The sequence below is a fragment of the Aquila chrysaetos genome, chromosome 26 (assembly GCF_900496995.4).
Source record: "Aquila chrysaetos chrysaetos chromosome 26, bAquChr1.4, whole genome shotgun sequence".
NCBI classification, from domain to species: domain Eukaryota; kingdom Metazoa; phylum Chordata; class Aves; order Accipitriformes; family Accipitridae; genus Aquila; species Aquila chrysaetos.
This window is the reverse complement of record NC_044029.1, coordinates 3,967,908-3,991,495: the sequence shown is the minus strand read 5'-3', so window position 1 is coordinate 3,991,495 and position 23,588 is coordinate 3,967,908. Positions and strand designations below refer to the sequence as shown.

At 41.7% G+C, this 23,588-nt stretch overlaps 1 protein-coding gene across 8 annotated transcripts; it reads right to left on the bottom strand.

Annotated features, from left to right (window-relative positions):
* Window positions 1-22,429, bottom strand: USP44 (ubiquitin specific peptidase 44). Of its 8 annotated transcripts, none has more exons than XM_030003013.2 (7): window positions 22,322-22,408; window positions 19,244-19,360; window positions 14,967-16,481; window positions 3,414-3,612; window positions 2,816-2,924; window positions 1,809-2,014; window positions 1-1,420 (listed from the first exon to the last, which is right to left on the bottom strand). In XM_030003013.2, exons 3-7 carry the CDS (start codon window positions 16,398-16,400, stop codon window positions 1,221-1,223), a joined length of 2,148 nt encoding a protein of 715 aa, XP_029858873.1. In that variant the 5' UTR covers window positions 16,401-16,481; window positions 19,244-19,360; window positions 22,322-22,408; the 3' UTR covers window positions 1-1,220. The 8 variants fall into 8 exon arrangements, 7 of the variants coding, with proteins under 7 accessions (XP_029858873.1, XP_040976384.1, XP_040976382.1 ...); XM_041120450.1 differs by lacking the exon at window positions 22,322-22,408 and adding an exon at window positions 21,974-22,030; XM_041120448.1 differs by lacking the exon at window positions 22,322-22,408 and adding an exon at window positions 21,974-22,011 and having other exon boundaries at window positions 19,244-19,307.
* Window positions 22,430-23,588: the final 1,159 nt, after the last annotated feature.

Genomic DNA, 23,588 nt, shown 5'->3' with positions numbered 1-23,588 from the left:
TTTTCTGTCCACATCAAGGCATTTTATTGAGGTATACACTTTGCAGAAGATGAGGTAACAATTTGCATAAGACTTATGCAAAATAACTTCACAATTAAAATTTACTTGGCATTAACTACTGTATGTGGAGAAAGACTGATAATTCCTGCTTGTTAGAGTCTCCTCAATGCACAGTTCTGTTAATGCTAGTGGTAGGACCGTGGAGAAGGTACAGCAGTTGTAGCTAGGGAAAACCAGTCAGGTTGAAAATGCTTTCATACAAATTTTACAGCTTCTTTTCAGTGGTTTGTGTTAGAGATTACTGAAATGGACAACGCTTGCTACAATTTAAAGTAAGCGTGTCCAATGCAAGAAAGAGGGTGCTAACATTCTTGTAGCAGTGAAAGTGGGGTGGGTGAGTGTGGTTTATTGGGTTTTACTAAGAAAGTTTTTTTAAGTTACTGGAATAAAAAGCCCCTGGTTGTCAAAGTTAGTACTCTGAATTTGGCACTTGAGTTGTCAGGCTTGTTAAGGCTAAAACATGGAAGTCTTGGTAAAGACATATTCTTGTGCTATTAAACGCTCCTCTTACACACTTATTTTCATATAAGTACATGCTCTATTTCCTCAATTTCAGATTTTAAGAAATTCTGTCAACATATCTTTAGTGTAGTCCCCTTGAAGCTTGCAAAATAATTTCACTTTAGTCATCAAGAATATACAGAAAGTTTCCTACAAAAATTTCAGTTACTGTTTGACAGGTAAAACATTCCTTGCTGGTGAATGTTAATATTCTAAGACCTAGTAGCCATTCCTGCAGACAGTAAGAATCATGATATCATTAGGACTATACTATAAAATGTACACAAGCATATATAGAAAATTAACCAGAGAAACATCAGTTGCCCATTGAAAGTCAATTTTCTAAACCAATTCAAAAAGATTATCAAAATACAAAACCAGCTTAAAAAAAACAGCCTGAGGTAAGAGTTAAATGCAAATAGCAATCTTTTTCTTAAAAAAATAGCTGTATTGAAATTCTAGGTACTTAGAAAGTTACTTACTGTCAATAAAAACCTTTACTAACAATTGTAAAGAGTACTTTAACTAATACAAAAGTATATAAACATTGTACACAGATTCAAAGTAAAAAAGTACAATACTGTACTTTCATTTCATTTAAAAATATATAGTTATGACAATTCAAACTTTTACCATACACACAGTTAACTGGCTTTGGATTAGCTGCTACTGTTGGCCATGGAACAGTCAGCTAATTCTGTGTGCTGCTGACTTTCAGCTGTGCTAGGACGTGGTATTTTACCATGTCCATTTGCCTGAGTAAGTCGTTGGCTGTAAAACAAAATGTAGGCTTGAGCCTTGCATACTTCTTCCATAGTGCACATGTTGAGTTTTGAATCATTGCAGTGTACCCAAAATCCTGCAGTGAAGAAATACATCAAAAAAAAGTTATCAGGACACTGACTTGAAGTAATTGCATTATATTTAATAATTATTTAGTGTTCAGTCCCATTTAACGAGTTGTGTAGAAATAGTATACTGTTTCAGTTGATCTAGTATATTTGCCTCTATGTTTTAAAAGCCCAGCTTAGCTTCCTCAGATTTACAGGAGAGTTTATAGCCAGAACACGTTTAACAAGCCAATACAAAAATTGAACTGTTTTGGCCTACAGAACTGCAATTCTCATTCCGGGCAGTTCAGCTACAGGTGATTCCCATTTGCTTTTGAGAAAAGACAGTAAGCTTAACAGTTTAGAATTACAAACATCCCTTTCTCCCACACTCCTTATTTCACAGCCGATTCCTACCTCCTTCTGAATTGTAGCAGTAGGCAGTGTAGTGCCCTGAGCCAAATCCTTTCCCATGATGCATTACCACAGCAGACAAGTCATAGATAAAGCAGTCGGGTAGGAGGGACTTGAGGGATTCTCTGCAGCAATAAGGCTCCATGTTCAGCATTTGATCAAAATTAACATGTACGCCAATCTTCTCACGATGATTGCGTCCTGACCACCTGGAAAGTTAAGTCAAAAGTAAACTTACATTTTTTCAAAGAAAGAACACAGCATTCTGAATTATGTTCTAATATAACATATGTTATCTTCACTATTGTCTTTGTGCACAAAATAAATGCTAATATTTTTTTTTCTAGGCTTCCTCTTTCACTTCTGCTTTATCTCAAGGCCTTTTAGAATGTGTCTACAGTACCTACTATTCTCATCTTCTGAAATAATCCATCTCAAGATCTGTGTAATGGTGAGTGGGAAGTATTTTCCACATATTATATCTCAATTGGTATTTCTCCTTTATCTGATTTTCGGTTTCCTTTGTATTGAGGACAGACTCTGTACTAATGCGTGGACTAAGAGTTCACAGAGATGCAGTCTCCACTTCCTTCCTCTCCGGCTAATGCATTAATGTATTTGGTTATATGAAGGTTACGGGAGACTTCCAATGAATACAATCTCGGTTTGTACATTAGTGAATATGAGCATTTACTCTACCTGACGATAACACAAGATTAATTTTTACCGACAGAGTTCACAGCAAGGTTAGTAGGTTTTGACTGAAAAGAAGGATGAAATCATTTTGGTATTAAGGTAGCAAGTAGTTGGAATCCAAAAGGTCAATTCTCTACTTATAGTGTATCTTACTGATGTTTAAATGAAACAAGAAAAAGAAATTTCTAATAACTATTTATCATCATACTAGTAAACAGAAATTAAACTGATGCTGAAAAGCATTGATCCCAAACAATGGAAGAGCACGACTGAATTGGTCAGTTTGCAACGCTGGTTGTTGTGGCACTACTTACCTAAACCGTTTAAGGTGTAATCTGAGAACCTGAGGTAGTCGACACACCATAAGCTGCTTCTGAGCTTCTGTGAGTATAACTGGTTTAGAAGAAAACTTCCTTCGTTTTGCTGAGGCCAAACACACAGTTACACAATACAAATCTCGATAACAGCCTTGTATTTCAGTCTAAGATTTATCCACCAAGTTTGCGTGGACCTAAATAGCTACTGTATGTGCCTCCTCAAAAAGGATACACTCTCAGAGCTATTTTGCAAGGATTGTATGATGTAAGTATAAAATACTTGTGGTCACTTAGGTTAGTCACCTTAATTAAAAAAGCTGATGGGTTCTTCAGCTGGAAGTATCAGAATACCCATTAGTGTGTGATCAGACTTTATCTAAGAGAAGCATCACACTTCAAAACATTCTGTGAACAATTCCATCTTCTAGGTGATGAGTAATGACTGTTAAGTGACCACACCAGGACATAAGGAGGAGGACTTTGTTTGCAACACACTTTTAAGGCTTTTAGTATTTTCCTTCTACACTTTCACTGTCAGTTTACTTAATATTTTACACAGAGAATGTATGCATGAGTACATACTGCCTTTACTCACTGTTGCACTGATCACACGCATATATCTTTCCTTCCAAAGCTTCAGTTTCTGTAAACTTGGCCAGCATTTCTGTCAGCAGACATGGATACTGAGACGACATCTCCTTGCCATTGCAGTGATACCTCTCAGGAAACTCCAGGGACAGGTCCCAGAAAGGTTCTACAGTATTTGATTTATTGTCACAGGCAAGACATGTAACCTGTAAAACAATATTTCACCAGTTGCTTACACTCAAAAACTTACTTTAGTAAAAGTATACCATAACATAGGTCTCAAAAACCCAAAACAAAACGTTTTTTTCCTAGAGATAACTGATGCAACCAAAGACAAGACATAGTCATTTAACAAAAGAAATTATACACCTAATTTATTTTCTCTGAAGCAGCATGTCCAATACTGTTATCACAAATAGGCAAGTGTTCTTATGTTTTACTGAGAAAGAAAAGCAGTGTCAAAATGGTCTGTCTGGGACTGTCCAAGAGAAAGCAGCTGATGGAATCTCAGGAGTCTTTTCTCCAAAAAGAATCACTCCAAAAGGAAAATGTACATAAAAGAGAAAAACTATCGTTTAGGTTAATTTAAAAAGAAAAAAAACAAAACCAAAAAACTAACAACCCCAACAGCTGGGGATTTTAAAGTCATATCCTTCTTACTTTGTAAGTCTTCCAGGGAAGCCTGGATTAGGAAGCACACTTCTTCAAAGAAAAATTAACAGGTAAAAAGAATTTATTTCTTCTTTCAGTAAGTGGATCCATCGTCACACTAGGGAAAGGACAAGCAGTAAGACAACATAAATAAAATGTCAAGAAGTGAAGTGAGTCAACCTGGAAAATGCAGATAATACAGCAGGGGACAATTAATTTACAATAACATTCAATATTTAGGAAAGTTAAGTTAAAAGCAGTAGCTCTTCTACGCTGGAATGGCAACACGTTATGTTGATTTGCAATGCAGTCTTCTAAAAGCCAGCTCAAGCTGCTTTGTGTCACGTCATTTGAGTCTTCCTCCAAAGGACCTCCACCCTTCCACGATCCATGTGAATGAATAACTTCTATCAGCAGCTGAACCTATGCAGTGGTGAAACTCCATTTAGACTGTAACAAACATAGTTCATAAAGGCTCTAAAGAAATACCAGTAAATATCAAGTGTGTGCATGTGAGACTAAAGATATCGAACCTTGGTATGTTCAATGCAACAAAGTGCAATACAATCCTGAAAGTAATTACCTGAGTTTTCTACAGTTGATGTATTTATTGGCTTAAAAGTTGCAGTTGACCACTAACTCAAGCAGCTCTAACCTCACTGCTCTAGAAAAGATGCATTCTGAAAATAAGTTGAATTTTAATTGGGCTCAGATAGATGGCTTTGACAGAACTTCCAGAAACATCCAACATGTTCCCACCCCCTTCCCCAACAATTAAACTTTCCCCACCAAAAAGATTAAAGGAACTCAAAATTTTCATATAGGACCTATTGTCAAGATACTATTATTTATCAGCTCAGAATAACAGCCAGTTATGTTTTACAGTAAATGGAATATCAAATATCATCTTAAGTTTGCACCGCAAGGGTAAATAATTGCCAAATTAAATCTCTATAAGCATGCTTCCTGTTCAGGAAAATACCACAAGTTGTTTGGAACAACTAATACAAAGACGTAGTAAAAAAAGAATGAAAATCCATGAGGGATCCAAATATTGTGATTTCACAGGCACGCCTTTGTGTTGCTTTTCTACATAAATTCAGTGTAATTCTCTTCAGTTAGGTTAGTAAGCCTACTCAAGTGTAAAAATACACTCAGTTTTGTTCAGGAGCTCCTTTATTTTCCTCTGAAGGTTTGCTGTTACATAATTATTCACCCTGCTTTGTCTGTTATTTCATGATCATTTATATAAGGACAGATCTGTCACCTTATTGTACCTTCCTTCTAGGTGTTCTTGTGAGTAATTATTTAATGCATTCATTCAGTACAACAGCTTATACACGACCTATGCATTAGCTACCTAATGCACATGGGTATTTTTGTACCAGCACTGTGTTTAGCAGTGGAGTTAGTTAGGAAAGTTGTTAGTTGCTTTAAGTTCCAAGAAGAAAACGCTACTGCCTTGTTCTTAGAAAACAGAACTTTGAACTTACATGGCAGAAAAGAGGAGAATCTTCTGTTTTAATTTACACTGACAGGAGCTTCTTTTGTAAGTGCTAACATCTGGCAACGTTTCAAAGCCACGAACTATTAGTAATTCAGAGCTGAAATCTAGACTTGGAGACAAAATGATATGTTTGGCCAGAGTTCAAGCTAACTCCAGCATAAACACAGAATGACTAATAGATTTCTGCTGTACAAATGGGTGATTTTGTTGGGCCAAAAGTTTATTTAATTGACGAGTTACTTAAGAATTTGTTGCACATGAATGCACACTGAAGATTAATGGGCTCAGGATAAAGTACATACATGAACTCAGTAAAGATAATTTTAACAAGTTCTGAGGTTTTAAATTTAGTGTGTAATGTTAATAATCTAGGTTATTTTAAGATCCTCTTTCCCAGCTAGTTAATAAGTACTATCCCAAAGAAAAAGAAACAAATAATTGATCCAGCTTCCAATTTTTGCCTCTCAAAAAACCAAAAAAAGATAAACTGATGCAATAGTGCTGCTTATCATCTCATCATGCAACTGTGAGCAAAGCTGATCTGTGTTGACAAATTCTTGTACTGATAGAGAGGTGCGCTTATTTCCTCAAATGCAAGACACTCCTCCTCACCATGAGGCTGCAGCAGAGTTAAATTCTCAAGAGTTGTCTGGGATTTGCATACTTGTCAACAGCCAAGTAACCTGAGGCGTTCAGATAAGCACATGCCCAACCATATCAGCCGCAGTGTGCTAACTGCTCCTGTACGCACTCTCACTCAATGGTAAGTAAGAGGTAAATCAGGGCTGGAACTAAGGTTGGAAGTATTTTTCTTAGCCAGGCCTGAGCTTACAAATTGAATTACTCAACAAGTAGGAGGATCCCTACCCTTCTGTGGAATCCATCTGCACTGGCCTCTCCATCAGTACCGGCTTTACAACACTCCCATCACCTCTCTTTCTATCCTAAGTGGGACTCCTTTATCTCACACTGCCCTACCGTTCACACAGTGCAACCCAGATTTTCTTTTTTCATTAAAAGTACTGAAATAGTATAAACTGCTCAAAAGTTGGTTGAACAAGATGTGAGGTTTTTATAAAAAAACCAAAACAAACCCAAACATGAACTCAAAGGGCTGGCAAAAACTTTATGCATCTGTCCAATGTAACTTTTTATGGTACGAGTATGCATGACAGTAATAGGGAAGTGAGTCTGCTCGAGCAATCTGATTAGTGACATGTATCTTTTTATGACTATATTTTACAAATTCAGAGTTTGACTTCACCTCCCCATTATATTCCATAATTGCTATTTTAGGAGGCCTTAATGCTGTAGTCTATAACAAAGCTACATGAGAAGTTTACATTAGAGCAAAGAAAGTAAATTACTGGTTTTAGCTAGTCTGAAATCTCTACCTTATGTTCTGCCCTGGCCACCCTCTCACGCCTTGAAACACTGGTACTATATACAATTGTTTGGTTAAAGCTCAGTATTCAATCATGGGCCAAAGGCCAGACTGAAAAGAGCTGGATCAAATTGCTTGATTCAAGCTAAGCATGGAGGCCACTCAGACAAGCATCATTGTGCCCACAATAATTTGATGGACAGCCACTGCCCTGGATGGCATTCAGCTTAAATGCAGCCAAAGAAAATAGTTAACATATTGCTGCAGAAGAAGCTAACTCCATCATCAAATGTTTTGCCTACGGTCCCTGCACGTGCATGGAAGAAAGACAACTGTTACCATCTCTGCTCTAATTCTTTTTTGGTTTTTAAGAACAGTAAGATGGCCAGTCCCATTTTTGTGCTTTCACTACTACTTAAGTTTTCACTATATGAGACATATATACAAAGACTAGTGATGAAATTTTTCCACAGCAAAGTAATCAAAGTAGACGGGGATTTCTAGGATACTGCTATAGTATGGAATTCCACATGACAGTCCGTACTCTATTTCCTCAGTTATAAAAAACCCTAAACTTCATCGTGATGAGCATACAGCATCATCAAAATGATCTGTATCCATTTAACAAAATAACATAAGCATAACCACAGCAAACCGTGGTCTGTGATTCGATGGCCTCTTATAGATTAAATATCATCACCTTCATCTAGTTGGAAAGCAACTTGGCAACCATTTTGTGATTCAGGCTACACATAAGAGCAGAGAGACTAATACCAGAGTATAGAAATCAGCATACAGGTCCTGGATTGGTTTAAGCGCAAATCCTCCTGTTACCTACCTGAAGTTCTCATGGTTTTTAATAGTCTATTCAGTGGGAGACTTAATACCCAGCACTGCACGAGTCACCATCAGCATTCTCCCCCAAACTTTAACTCACAGCATACTACCTAAAGCTGAAGGGCTTCAAACAACCCAAAGATTGCACACTTCCCCTTCTATCAGCCAATCTGTCCTGAAATACACCAGTTGAGCAAGTAAATGGAGCAAGACTTGCAAGGAGAGGCACTGCCTTTTAAAACTTTAAACAGTTTACACAGTACATTGGTTAGAACCTACTTCACTCTCTGGGTCTTGACATACTCATACTCTGAGCACTGCACACTGTTATTCTGCTGTGCTGAGTGGGGCCAGGGAGAGGCATTTTGCTCAGATTCCATCTTAAACATGATCAGGAAGTAATCAAACTGTTTGGGTTTTTTTAAGTATGCCAAGAGATAACAAAAGCTAGTTTTACTAGGCATTGCTATAATAAATGGTGAATTATTGGGAAAAAAACCCACAGCCCAAGACAGGTTTGTCCTAAGAAGAAACGGTAACTAATCACAACTTTGCTGTAGAGGAAACTCGTTACTAAATCAGCATAGCCAGTGCTCTTCACTTTCACTGCTATGTTTGGTGTTGCTGTAACAGAAATCTACGCAAAGAGCTTTACCTCAGACACCAGATTCAAAAGCAGTGGAATCCTCACAAGAGACTTTCAAAACCCACCCCAAATAGTTTCTAAAGGGTTCCTCACCACTCCAAAAACTTGTTAAAATTACATTGCCTAGGTATTTTGTTTGATAACTTACATTAAATTTGAATTTACTCAACAGTACTCTATAAAGAAATCATCAACAACTACTTATTGCTTTGCAACATGCAACGTTAATTTTCTTCCTTGAATTAGGTACCCAAGCAGCTTTCACATAAATCAGCACAAACCTTATTTTTTCCCCTCCCTTACTGGGTCTTTTTTAGCTGCAGAAAATACTGATTGCCCTTCTCCTTCCACTTGCCTTGAATTAGAAGCTATCCCTGATTAAACTGTAAGAATAGAGGGAGCTGGCTGATGATGTCGCAAGGCTGTTCTTCATCTTTGAAAGGTCCTGGCAATCAGGGGAGGACAGGAAGAAAACAAGTGACATTCCTGTCTCCAAGGAGGAGGATCTGGGGAACTACAAGCCAGTCAGCATCACCTTCATCTGTGGGAGGGCTGATGGAGCAAAACCTGGAAACCATTTCCAAAGGTATTAAGAATAAAATGATGATTGTGAGCAGCCACCATGGATTTATGATTGGAAAAATCATGCTTGACCAACCTGATAGCCTTCTTCCTACAATGAGATGACTGGTACAGATAACCAGTGGATGAGTGGAAAACAGTGGATGTTGTTTATCTTGACTTCAGTGAGGCCTTCAGCTCTGTATCCCATAACATCCTCACAGAAAAAAATGAAGTACAGACTACATAAATGGACAATAAGATGAACTGAAAACTGAATGAGATACCAGGTTCAATGAGTTGTGTTCAGCAGCATGAAATGCTGCTGGAGCCCAGCCGCTAGTGGTGTACACCAGGGGTCAATACTGGAGCCAATTCTTTTAAACTCTCAGCAAGTTTACAGATGACTCAAACCTAGGCAGAGTGGCTGATACACCAGAGGGTCTCGCTGCCGCCCAGAGGGAGCGGGACAGGCTGGGGAAATGGGCCAGCAGGAACCTCACGCAGCTCCACGAAGGGAAACGCCGAGTCCCGCGCCTGGGCAGGAGTAACCCCAGGCACCAGTACAGGCTGGGAAGCAGCTCCCCAGAGAAGGACCCGGGGGACGAGCCGACCACGAGCCCGCGATGCACCCCTGCAGCAAAGCAGGCCAACGGCCTCCGGGGCTGCAGGAGGCAGAGCATCGCCAGCAGGTCGACGGAGGTGATCCTTCCCCTCTCCTCAGCCCCGGAGACACAGCTGGAGGGCTGGGTCCAGCGCCGCGTTTATTTCCCAGTACAAGATACGGACTTACTGGAGCGAGTCCAGCAAAGGGCCAGGAAGACGATGAAAGGGCTTGGAGCATCTGACACGTGAGAAGAGGCTGAGCGAGCTGGGAGTGTTCATTCAGCCTGGAGAAGGGAAGCTCAGGGGGATCCTGTCCACGTGCGTAAATACCTGACGGGAGGAAGTAAAAAAGACGGAGCCAGGCTCTTCTCCGTGGAGCCCAGCGACAGGACAAGAGGAAACAGGCACAAACTGCAGCACAGGAGGTTCCATTTAGACAGAAGAAGAAACTGTTTTTACTGGGAGGATGGTCTAGCACTGACCCAGGCTGCCCGCAGAGGTTGTGGTGTCTCCATCCTCGGTGCTATTTAAAATCCGACTGCACGCAGCCCTGAGCAACCTGTTCGACTTGATCCCATTTTGAGCAGAGTTGGTCAAGCTGATTTCCAGAGGTCCTTTCCAACCTCAACAATTCTGTGCATGCATGCGTGTATGTGCATGTACACAAGTGCATGTGAACTTAACTGTCAGGAAGTTATCTTAAAAATGAAGAATGGAAGGCGAGCAGCTGAGGGAAGACAATCAATCTTTGGTAAGAAAAAAGTTTTCTAAAATGATTATTTGTTTTTCAGTGACTATTTTGACAAGTTATTTTGTTATTATTAGACTCAAATATACCTTTACATCTCTTCACACACAAAATTAAGAATACTAAGAAATTCAATAATCTGAATTATTATTTTGACATTACTTAAGAGTAGGTAAAAATATTTAGAATCATCCTGTCTGGCTTACAGAAAAGTCATTTTTTTCCTGGCAATTCTAATAACAAGAGGCTTATTTTGAACTTCAGGAAGTTTTTAAGGTTTTATCAACGTAGTGGCCAAAAAGCACAAGATATATGAAATATCCAGTATCTCTTTTGCTTAGTAACTACCACTTCTTCCAGAAAGCTTCATACTATATGGGTTGAACTGGGGGACAGTTACACTGAGCAATTCATTTGGGACATATATGTGCTATACTCCAATGACAAAAGTGCCTCCAAATCAGCCTTATCAGAAACACATTTCTATTCTTTCACCATTTTTGATATCTTGATAGTGTTGACTCAGACTTTTTGTTAATATTAAAATCTTAAAAAATATGATCTAAAATGGCCCTCTATCTTTCAAGCAATCAAAACCTGTGCACTCAACATTATCCTAAGGGTAAACCAATTTAGTTAAAAAGCTTAATTTCAAGAGGTAAAAGCTGTGTCTACACATAAGATTTTGCCAGCATAAATATCTACAAATTTCTTAAATCTGCTAGGCTAGTTTTGTAGATCAGCTAGGTCGTCTAGATCAGCTTTCACAAATACTCCATACTAGTTTCCCTGTCTCCCTCCCTCCTGGTATAAATCATCTTGGCAAAAATTTTAATACTGGTATAGTTACACACACCAGAGTTTCTGCTAGTATGATTTCTGTGGACATGTGGGACAATTTTCCCAAAGCAGTGCTGAAAATATACATTTGCTTTGGAAGCTAAAATCTGCTATTTCAATTTCTGGATTTTTAAAAATATACCTGCCCACTTCCTCACTCAATATGGACAAAGTTTGAAATAAAGATACTGTAAAAATTGTTGCATACTGTGCTATTTAGCTGGGACCATTTAAAAAAAAACACAAGCCAAAAAACTCTTGAGAAAGACAGTAGCTAACCTACTTGAGCTCTTGAAGCGTACTTCAAAGATCTGTGGATCAGTATGCCAGTTTAACACTGGCACATAACTTCATAGTGCAGTAGTTTCTCCTTTCCCGTTGAAGGATCGAGGACAGGAGACAGTGGGTACCTTCCACAACAGTACAAGCACTGAGGTACTGAAAACAACTGGGATTGCGGCATCTGCTTACAGTCCCAATTGGGTTGAGAGTGCTGAGCCGCTGTTCCAGCAGATCTGCCTCTGAAGGCACGGGTTTACAAGGTACAGACTCCTTTGCCCAATAAGTGCTATAGCACAACCTTCTCCAGGCAATCACTGGAGGAGGACTAGCATGTGAAAAAGGAAATAATAGAGGGGAAGGGTTTTGTAGCTATATATCCTATCTTTACTTCCCTTAGATGTATTAGGTATTGAAGTTTCACAGTCTGTACTGCAGAGCAAGAAGCTGCAATCCTAAAAAGGATATTGGAATAAAAAAAAAAAAAAAAAAAGTCAAGAGGGAAACCACCACCCACCCATGCCATTCCTTGAGTTACTCATTACCTAGTTTAATATTCCATAAAATACTAAAAGATTTCAAGTAGTAGATGAGGAAGACTTACTTTAAATCAGCTGAAAACGTAACAAAACAAAACCAACTCACTCATATAAAAGGTACAATTGTTTTGACATCACCTAAAGCTTTTTCTAGTTATCAAAAAGTAATCTGCATAAAATCTCACACACCCCATTTTCTCCTTTCTTAATCTTGTATTCTAAATTCAGTTGCAGTGCTGAACCAGGCAGCCATTTCAATAGCAACAGACTGATGGCAAACTCAGGATTATGACTTCCCTTCAAGTTAAAATAGAACAGCTAGAAGAAGAGGGAAAATGTTTTATTGCACATGTGAAAGTAATGTGAAACCTAAGTAAACATACAGCTTATCTGCATTGTAAGTGATCCTCTGTGTACTGTTATCAAGAGTAGTTCATAGTATTCTTGAGGCTTGAAGGTCAAGAGGATTGACTTCACTCCGCTTGAGTATCTCAGAGAATCAAATATCTTTAACTAATATTTTCAGTACGAAGGGACAGTAAATATAATAACTTTTTTAGTGATCCTAAACCAGAAGGCAACTGCTGCACAGAAACAAGCTTCTAGAGTTCCTCTTATTCACTGAATTAAGATGTAGTTTATAATATAACTCTAGACTAAAATCCCATCCTGTTTTTAATAAATGCAGCAGGCTATGGCTCCAACTATTTTCTAGAGAGAAACTGTAATACTGTTACGGCTTGTAGGTAAAGTTAAGCATACAAGGACAAAGCGTACACTCCTTGCTTTTAAGAGCTCACATTGTCAAAGATATGGTGATATAGCAAGAAGTCTTTCATATTTTTTCTTCAGCCCCGCATGGATGTTTTTGTGCCTTTTTTGTTAACTTCATTATAGCAGTTTGTGCCAGTTCTGACAAACTCCTAGCAAAATCATGATGCAGGAATGTTACTGAGGAGAGGAAAGTAATTGCCTAATAAGAGTTTTTAAAGCTCATCCTTCCCTGTGCAAACACCAGGGCCTGAATCATTAAGACGACCTGAATAAATTTTATTGAGGAGGAAATGTAAATCTTCAGGGGTTACCTTTTGCTTTTAATATTTATCATGTTCAAAAGTGCTAGTGAAGACTAAACTGGAACAAAGGAGTGGCAGAAGACAAAGGGAACCATTAGGAGGTAAAGTGTTGGACACTGTCTGTGGGAACTGCCTAATGAGGCGGGGAGAAATTACTACAGATAACAGCTTCAATACTCTTTTCCTTGTTCCTCTCACTTGAGGCATTCTGAAGTTCATCAAGGCTGTATTTTGCACACAGACACTGACCAGCTGTAATAAAAGAGCTGTGTGTTGCAGTCACAAAAGTCACAGGATAGCTCAAAACTGTTTAATTCCCTTTCAGTCTTACTCAGTGACTGAATAAGAATTGAGTGAATTCTCACTATTCCCCTCCTTGGTTTCAGGAAGGTGGGAGGGTTTCTAGTCACAAGCCTCCTCACTTAAGGAAGCTAAAAACACAACACGTAGAAGAAATGGTACAGCTGAAATAATGCTTCATGTCTTCAGAGACTTGAAAATTCTTCCAAAAAATGAGTCCTGTTAGAAGGCTTGGAATGCAACCAAGCCTTGTCAGTATACTTAAGCAATTACTTTGTTTTACTAACAACAAAGTTACTATTTTGGAGCAGAATGTGATTTTCAAACAGAAAGCTTTAATGACATAATATACTAGACACTTATGTTAGCACAGCCTGGATACAAGACATGTTAACTACCCCAAGGAAAGGAAGCATGCCAACAGAAATGTTCTTACACTGGGCCAAATGGAAGGTAGAAGATGATCTGGTTTTATTAGTAGATATAAGAGTTTCTAGTAGTTATGCAAAACCTAAGATGACCTAAAAACTAACACATGCTGCAAACAATCCTAATTTTAAAAGTCTTGTTATCTTACTATAAAGTTTATAGCAGTAAACAATCCTACCTTAGCCAAAAGCCACTTGGATTTCTAGCTTCACATACTAAAACATTAAACCATCAATCAAATAGAATAATTGGAACATCCAGATTTTTGTTAATTTGTGTTAAACCTCTACTCCTTCACACAACATATCTATTAAATGCTTCTGCACTCCCTCAGTAACATGTGCATGCATACTAAAGACCAACTCCAGGGCACCAAGACTTTCTCAGCTGCTGTTCCTGCTGCAGTGTAGTTAGTTTTTAGATTAATTCAGCAGAACCCAGCATTTGTTTTTTCAGTCAGTTCTCAGATGTTTGTACACGCACACAGTTGGGATATGTGTGATAGTAAGTGGACACATTGAAGTACTTAACAGGAAGCCGAGAAGAAAAAGAAAAAAATGAGAGTAGTCAGGCAGAAAAAAGGAAAACCACCGTTGCCTCCACCCCACAAATTTGGTTCCTGTGTTGACAGAGCCTTCTATATCTTTGCATTGTAACAGAAAAGTAGTATTCCAGCATCATGACAGGCAATTACTCTGTAATAATGAATCTCTAATTCAAGCTATTTACTGAAATAATTCCCTGCTTGGCATCCATTACCTAATCAGTTTCCACTTAGACAAGATTAACACCTTCCTTAACACCTTTTATCTAGCATCACTACAGTGATCAATTAGGTGCTTAAAATTGTAAATTCTTTATTCCTCCAAATTAGTTGGTGCTTAATAGTGAAGTCAGATATTTCTCAGGAGTTGCAACCATGTGCTTTAAAATACCAAATTTAACACTTTTATGTTTATCAGGTGACTCTTCTATTGCAAGTTTTAGGAGTACCCAAATGACCTTTCTTCTGAAATTGTGTGTACTATATCCTCCTCCCCATCCCTCCTCAGTAGTTATAAATGTATTAACCTTTGAAGTATGCCCATCACTGACCAGTATAAATCCATAACTACAAATCATTACACACCTTAAAAAATATAAATTATAAAACATACCTGACTTAATAGCTGTCCATGAAAAATGTTGTTAACCACATTCAAAACCTGTTTTATAAGTTTTCTTTGAGAGGCAGGGATGAGAGCTGGGTATCTGGTCCCTGTAGTCTCCAGTTCCTGCTGCACTTTATCCAAAAGTTCACAGAGAAATTCCTGAGCATCTTGTTGGGCATATCCTCTGAAGGCTGGAATTAGTCTCCACACAGAATGAAGCATGGCAAAAGGAGACACCAGCGCCCATTTGCCAGACCACATAACTTGGAACAGAGTATGCAGCTCATGACAGAGAGAAATATGCTTTGAACTGGGCTCCCTGGGCTGAATAAGTTCCATATTTCTACTTTTTGATGCTCCTCCACTTAATCCAGAGGATAAACTAGGCCGCCTCACAGAAGATGATCCCTTTACTTTCTCTTGGCTCTCATTCACATGTAATGTTGAGGCAGCTATTGACAGGTGTTTAGATGAAGATCTGGTTTTACCATTGGTTGCTGTTGCCAGCAGTTCCTGAGTTTGGTTGAGATCAAGCTTTAAAAAGCATTCTCGAAAAATAAGTAAGTGACTTAATACCTGCAGGATAGAATTCATATAGCATGTATTTCCTAGGTTTCTCAGTCCTGTTACCCCAGGAGTCACTGTGGGCCTTCGCTTAATTGGAGAGTCACTTATTTTTTTCAATCTTACTTCATCTGAGGTATATGTTTTTTTCAACTCTGCCACAGATTCCATGTTCTGTGATGTCTTTTGCAGGCAGGGTGCTGATTCTGAGGACATTCTAATCTGATTTTGTAAACGACTGCTCTTTCTTGGAGGCATCTTTTCCATCTCTGCTTTCAGCTCACGCTTTCGTTCTTGTCTTCTCTTCCTAGCTTTCTCCCTTCTTTCCTCTGCTTCTTCCCGACGCCTTTCTTCTTCCAGAATCTTTTTTCCAGTAGGCGTCAACTCAAGCCATGATCTGAATATTTTGCCCAGGAATGCACGCCGTCGGTGCCAGAGAGCTGTGAACATGCGATCTTCATTCCGAAGCAAGGCTTGGGCACCACCATGTGAAAGGTAAGAATCATCACTTGTACCCATAGAACGCAAAGTCCTCCCACTTCGAGTAGTGCACTCATAGTTTTGACTCTTGATTGCACTTAACGTACTTCGCAACAGTTTTAAATCACCAGTTGCGTTATCATTAAGAACATACTCATCACAGAGATAACAGAAAACATACAGCTCATTTACTTCCAATGCCACTGGGTGACTGCTCTCCTGAAAGTGCTTTAGTGCATGTTCTTCAATATATCTTCCACACGCCACATGTGAGCAGCTGAGGCACGCCCACACAGATTCGGTAGTATTGCAGTCCACGCAATGCCATTTCTGAGGATTCAGAATGGAGTGATCTTGGGCCAGTCGCAGACGTCCGATGTGCTTACACTTATCCATTGTTAAAACTGAAACTGCAGAGATATGCTGGCAAAACACATAATCCAAACTATTTTCTGTCCATGATATTTCAATCTGCAACTAAAAAAAAAAAAAAAAAAAGTCGTAAGTTACAGTTCATAAATACCCAACTGTATCATTTTTACAGGTGTCAGTATACCAGACGCATGCTTGAGGTTAAGATCATGATCGCCATCCAACTAAGTCCCACCAAACACATAAAGACAATCAGTTATGCAGAGCCACAATCAACATCATCAACAGCAGTTCAAGATTCAGACTAAATGGTCTGAACACCACTGTTTATACTCCTGGTACCTTCTGGCTCAGGACTGAAGCATACTAGCTACACTTTAGATTAGGCTCATTTTTTTCAAAGGAGCACTGATTTAGTTAAAAGACACTGTTGCAGAGTTTTGATACAAAACACAACTTAAAATGGGACAGGTTGCCCAAAGAAGTTGTGCGTTTCCCATCCCTGGCAGTGTTCAAGGCCAGGCTGGATGGGGCTTTGAGCGACCTGGTCTAGTGGAAGGTGTCCCTGCCCATGGGAGGGGGGTGGAACTAGATGACCGTTACAGTCCCTTCCAACCCAAACCATTCTGTGATTCTATGATTCTAAAATGCTCCTATTAATTCTATCCCTAAGCATACAGGTGCAGAAGTGCAAAGTTCACTTAAATTTATTATGTTTGCACAGTGCAAACAGTTCAGACAAATGAGGCTTTATACAACTCAAACCCTTAATTAAACCACACCTTTAATTAAATCACTGCACCTTTGTGCTCAGGCAAGCCCATTATACCAGTGCTTTCTCCAATCATGTACCTTCAATATGTACATTTTAACATGTCATCCTAACACCTCTGAAAGAAAAAGAGTGACCTGGAAAAGCAGAACTTGATTTCTTCATAAGACAGAAATACCATTAGATATCTACCTCAGGTACAGCAAACTTTAGAAAAACCTGCATTTTGAACAGTTCTTTCTAATCCATGTCTTCAAAAAATAATTTAAAAATTCGGCTAGCACTGGCTTACATCCTTTAATAAGTTTATGTGGTGGCATTTATTTGTTCAAAGCTGCTGTATTTGCTTTCTCCTATAAGATGCATTTACCTAAAACAAACAGGCAGGCTCTGACTAACAAAAATTAAAGAGACAGTGATTCATTCTTTCTTTATGTTTTTACCATCTTTCTTTTGACTATCTCTAGTTGACAGATACCATCTAGAGACAAATGATGCGTCAGGAAGTGATTATATTTGATCTGGGGTGTTTGTGCCCATGATGTCACTGACTAGAAGGGCTAAATAGCACACAGCACCAGTATCATTATGCACGGTACTTGCCAGATGAAACAGTTAATCCATCTGAGGAGCACCAAGGGTTCGTCAAATATCCAGGCTATGCCAAGCGAGACAAATTATGCCATGACAAATGCATGCATACTGTGGACTTGGCCTAGGCTTTACAATATCAAGGTCCAGGATTCTACGTTTTACAGATAAGTAAACCATGCTACAAAAATACTGAGTGATCTAGACAACTCTGGATAGAACCCAAAAAATTATATTCCAGCTATCATCCTTAAATATGCTGATATTTCTCCATTTTTACAGTTCTGAAATACACAAGAATAGGTTACTCAAGTTAGAACAGATGTCTTAGGTTAGGATAAGCATTAGATTGAGAGAACCCTAACATACAATGACATGACACCACTAAGGAATGGAAACAGGTAAAAAGTTGCAGCTGGATAGGAAAGAAGCTTTAATTTTCATCTGGTACTTAGATAAAAAAACTGTAGTAAAAAGATTTAACAAAAAATGGCTTTGTTTCATTAATTGGCCCATGGCTAGTGCCTTTTAAAACGTTACAATACAGATACCAGCATAAGAGCTATAATAACTCTCTAAGCACATCAGCATCCAGCATTGCATGTGTTGTGCAGGTCTTATTCCGTAATACAGAAAACGTTGAGCCAGCTGTAGTGAAACTTAATAACATACGCACAGTTTTACATGCCCATACTAATAATTCTCATTCAATTTATTTAAGAGTTGTCTCCAGTCCATACTCGCTCCACTGAAGAATTTCAGGCGCCATGTCCTCTGGGTACCCATTCAGTAATTCCCAGATTAAGTACCAGCCATAGTGTATTACAGGTGGTGGAGATCCCTCATGTGCTATGGTCAACAGATCACAAAAATAATGGCTTGCTGAACTTTTTCAGCTTGCTAGCATCCATAACATTCATTCCTTCTAAAAGACAGTCTATTCGTAGGCTGCTAATGAGATTCTTTTACAAATAGCCATGCATACTAAATTTGCGTTTTATACTGTCTTTATAAATAAGACTACTAGTGCTATCCCATGTCTTCTCCTAGTCTGACAACCTGTTTTTCCCAACACAGCTGAGCTTTTCTAACACGGATAAAATTCACATAAATTTCAGAGTTGAACTATGTATGCTAATTTTTTCTGGACTGTTAAAGTAATACCTATGTAAAGTGTGCTGCAAGAATTAAATATGATAGACAGGATTTTAAAAGACAAGACTCATCTTTGTGGTTTTGGGCTAACAGAAATAGATTCTCCTGCATAACGTATTAGTAACAGTCCTTTCCAGCAGGCCAGAAAAGAACACTAAACCCTGCCTTCCCATAGGGCTGTCACACACAGCAATGCTGTCAGTCAGGAGTCTGACAGGTCAACCCTGTCTGGTTTTGTTAAAGTCACTGTATAAACGCTGTGCCTTATTTTTCCTTCTTTTTAATATTATATGGTCAGAAAATTTGTTTTTCTCCATATAAAAATATTACCAAGAGTGAAACTACTTACATGCCTCAAAGTAAGCAGATACTGGACTGAGGACAAAAGTGGTCTGCTGATTTCAGGACGACCACTGTGTAAACCATAGTTGCACAATCAAGCTCTTCATGCAAAAGCAACACGATTCTACGAAAGCACAAGATCAGCGCCTTGAAGAGAAAAACCTAAAATCTCAGCTCCCCCACCAGCAACCAAGCCAGCATGACATTTTCCCACCTACATCGATGTGTGGAGAAAGGAGATGGGGTGGAAGGGGGGAGGGGGAGGAAACATCCTGGCACGGGAGAAGTCTTTCTTTGAAGAAAACGCGAAGAAATCAAAATGCAGAGTTTGGTCAAGAAGACAGAAATATCTGAAAAGACTGTGAAAAAGCTAAAAGTACAAAACTGAGACCAAGAAAACTTCAGCTGAATGTCAAGCAGCACACTGACAGCATGAATGTTTTAAGATGTGGAGCACTGAAGTACTGAGATTACATCAAGTCACAAAATTTTAAAACTTTACCTTAGAACCAGAACTTGGCAAGACAGAATAGCTCAGAGAAAAAACAGGAGTGAAGTGACAGATAATGGTGGAAGAAAACTAAAAAGTCCTGCATACTCATTCCCATGCCTACTAGAAAGCTGCAGCTGGAATAAAATAGTACAAGCCAATGCTCCAATGTTAAAATTCCCTAAAGAAAGTTATTCAGCGCTACTTTCTGCATTCTTCTCTCCCGAGGTTCAGTTCTGTGCACACACACAAAGAAACTGTGAATTAGTTGACCAGCACTTCAGAGATCAAGCCCCCCTGTGTTCTTAGCACAGACCTGAGCTGAAGTAGTAAGCAAAATAACAAGTACTAACATAGAGAATAGCACTGCTGAAAGCATTAAGTTGCCTGGGAAAACAGAGATATACAAAAGTCTTTTCTTACACCAAAGTTTTGCAAGCTAGAAATAAAGATATACGGAATAGGTTTATTTTTTTTCATTGAACCGTATTTCAACCTTTTTGACATGCTCATTTCTTTAGTTTCACTAAAGAATGGCTGGCAAAATGTACATTTCGGGGTAACTCATAAGCTGAAGAAGTACTCGATGTCAAAAAACAACTTAGAAGTCAAGGAAATAGATGGTTTTCTTCCATTTGTGTTCCATGTAAACAATGTAAACATCTTCACAGCTGATAATTTTTAAAATTGTATTCTAAATATAAACAAAAGGAAATCTTTTTCCCTTAGTCACTACTTTTGTAACTAATTGCTTGGCACAGAAATGAAAAATCAAACAGCCTATCTCGAGCGTTAGACTAGAAATGCAGTACATAGTTTTACCAATATATATACACACATGTGTGTGTGTGCTGGTGTGTCCCATTAACATTCTTGCTTCTAAATCAGATGACAGTTTACCAACTGATTTTCACCAGTTTCAGAGTACCTGTTTAATATCTGAAAAAACAGGAATCATGGGTACTTGAACAACTGAAAGTTTTCGACAAGTATGCTAACTAGAAGGCAGCTGTACTGCTTTACCGCTTTCTTAAACAATTTTTCTTTTTTTTTTTTTTTAAAAGAAAACGGCCCAACAAAACGTTGATGTGCGTAACTTCAAGCTGCAGTACAGTCCTGCAGGCATAACAGTAAGACTTAAAAATCAAAGCAGCACTTCAAAAGGAAATTTTGTAAATTATTTGCGATTTTTAACAGTGCAGCCTTTGACAAGAACCCCCCCCAGCCTCCTTTCTTCGGAGCCATACAGTTCCTCATTTAACTTTTTTCTCTTTTTTTCGCCAGCTAAGGAATGTATGTACAGTATGCTACCCAGAAGTAGCCATTTACACCAGGACGCCAAACACCGGTACAGCATGACATTCAATGTCTCTTATTGCAAATAACCGCGCATTTCCTGCAGTTGAGAGTTCAAGGTAAACAAATAGTTCAGATTGAAGCGCTTTCACAGAAGCACGAAAAGAACCCAGCACTTCTTATTAGCCTGGATTTACACTCGACAGTTCTTCCCATTTAGAAAAAAAGAAGCATCTCTGACTGCTCTGACAGCTCCCCGGACAACGCCTGGCTCCTGTTCTGACAGCCCTTCCAGGTAAAGACACTCCAGGTTAAGTTCACCCGCGGCTCGATGCCGTTTCGCTAAGCAGGTCCAGGCGCCTCGCGACACGGCGCGACTCTTCGCCCCTCGCCGACAACGGAGGAGAAGCGAGGGGGCTGGCCTGGCAGCCCCGCTGCCCCCGCGGCTCACCGCCACCCTCTCCTCCTCCTCCTCCTCCCCAGGGTCTCCCTCACCTCGACGCCTTTCCGACCCCTCCGCGACGGGTGAGGGGACCGGGCCCCACGCAGTTGCCCGGGCGGGCTGCCCGCCGCCACACACCGAGCGCGGCGGGGAGGCGGCAGGACGCCCTCCTGCCCGCGGCCGGCGGGCGTGGGGGGGGGGGAGGAAGGACAAGGACGGGACACGGCCCCGAGGGCCCCGCTCCCCCGCCGGAGCCGCTGGCACGGCCGCAGCCCCCCCCCGCTCCCTCCCCGGGCGGCTCCCCCGGCCCCACGCCGTGCCCGGCTCGCCCCCGCGGCAACGACCGCCTCCTCCTCAGGTGCCCCACGGCGGGCACCGCGCCGCCCCTGCCCGGGGGAAAGGCTGCCCCCCCCCCCCCCGCCTCGTCCGCGGGTCTCCCGCCGACCGTCCCCCGGCCGGCGGGGTAGCAAAGCCGTCGTCCCGCTGCCGCCGGCCGCCCCCGCACGCACCCGTCACCCGCCGCTGCCGCCATCTTGGGCGCCCCGAGCCGCAGCCTCCTCGGAGCGGCCCCTCGGCGACGTCAGCGCCGCGCAGAGGCCGCCCCCCCCCCTCACCTCACTCCCCGCACACACACACACCCCCCCCCCGTACCCCCCGCCCGGCGCGGGGGTCCCCGCTCCCGCCTCCCCTCAGCCGCGGCCGCTCACCCACGGGCGGGAAGCGGGCGTCGGGGCCGGGGTGGTGTGGGGGAAAGGCACCGCGGGGAAACGAGCGGCGTAGGAGCCGCGCCGCTAGGGACCCCTCACACCCACCCACCCACGGCAGCCCCCGGGTCGGGCCGCCGCCCCCGCACCTACCTGCCGAGAGCGGGGCGGGAAGGGCCGATCGCCATGTGCCGGCGGCGGGTCTGTCACCAGATTTGTAGTGGCAACCGAAGTCCTTCCCACGTCTCCTCCCACCTCCCCCGGCCTCCCCCCCGCCCGCCTCCCGCCGCACACCGCCAAGCCCGCGGCTGGGTTAAGCGGGCCGGTCCCGCCGAGCGGGGAGCAGGAAGCCGGGCGTGCCCTCCTGTGAGGGGCTGAAGCCCGCCGCCGCCCTCCTGTGAGGGGCTGAGGCGGGCGGCGGGCGCCGCTGCCCTCCTGTGAGGGGCTGAAGCCCGCCGCCGCCCTCCTGTGAGGGGCTGAAGCCCGCCGCCGCCCTCCTGTGAGGGGCTGAGGCGGGCGGGCGGGCGTCGGGAGCGGGTTCCCGAGGCACCGAGGTGTTTCTTCTGCCCCCGGCCTGTGCCCGCAGGGCACCTGTTTTCCCTGAGGTGGGTCTGTACCCTGCGGGGAAGAAGAGGGGCCTGGGCTCCCTCTGGCAAGACCTGACGGTCAAAGACACCGTGCAGGAGATCTCGGCAGGAGATCTCGGCCGGGGAGACTCCTTAGCACTCTTCTGGGTCTGTTGTTTGTGGAAACTTCCGCGAGGCAGCTCCGGGGAAAGAAAAAAAAAAGCTCTTATCGGGCCCCGGTTACCCATCTATGGAGTACTTTTTCAGTCTCGGGTTTCATTACAGAAACTTAAATAGGCGAAATCTTGTAAACTCACATCCTGCAGATGGCCTGTTTCGTAAACTTGAAGCGTCTTTACACAGGTCCTTCTACAGCTACAGTTTCTGAAGCGCGGCCAGCTCTTCTTAGCTGCTTTCCAGTTCTGCTCGTCCTGAATTGAGTTAACTTACACTCGCGCACGCATTCTGCTCTGCCCCGGGGTGTACTGGGCAGCCGAGCACAGGCTGCCGGTGTTTTGGGGCAAGAGGTATCTGGTGAAAACTCCCCACCCCGACTGGGCTGATGTCATTTTCTGCATCCACGCTCAAGCAGGTTGGCTTTTGGTTTATATGAACCTGCCCAGAAAGATGGTGCACGGTGCTGCTAGCGATTGCAGAACCTGGTCGTGGGGAAGGTGTGTGCTGCTGCTTCGGCACGATAAACAAGCGGTGGTGGTTTGATGCGGAGCGTGAGCACTTCGGATCCCTCCTGCATCTCATTTTGGATCCATTATGCGGCAGGATGTTTTCATGACGGCGTCAAAACCTCGTGACGGCATCAAAATCTCGCACATCTGTTTCTGTGTTTCTAACTG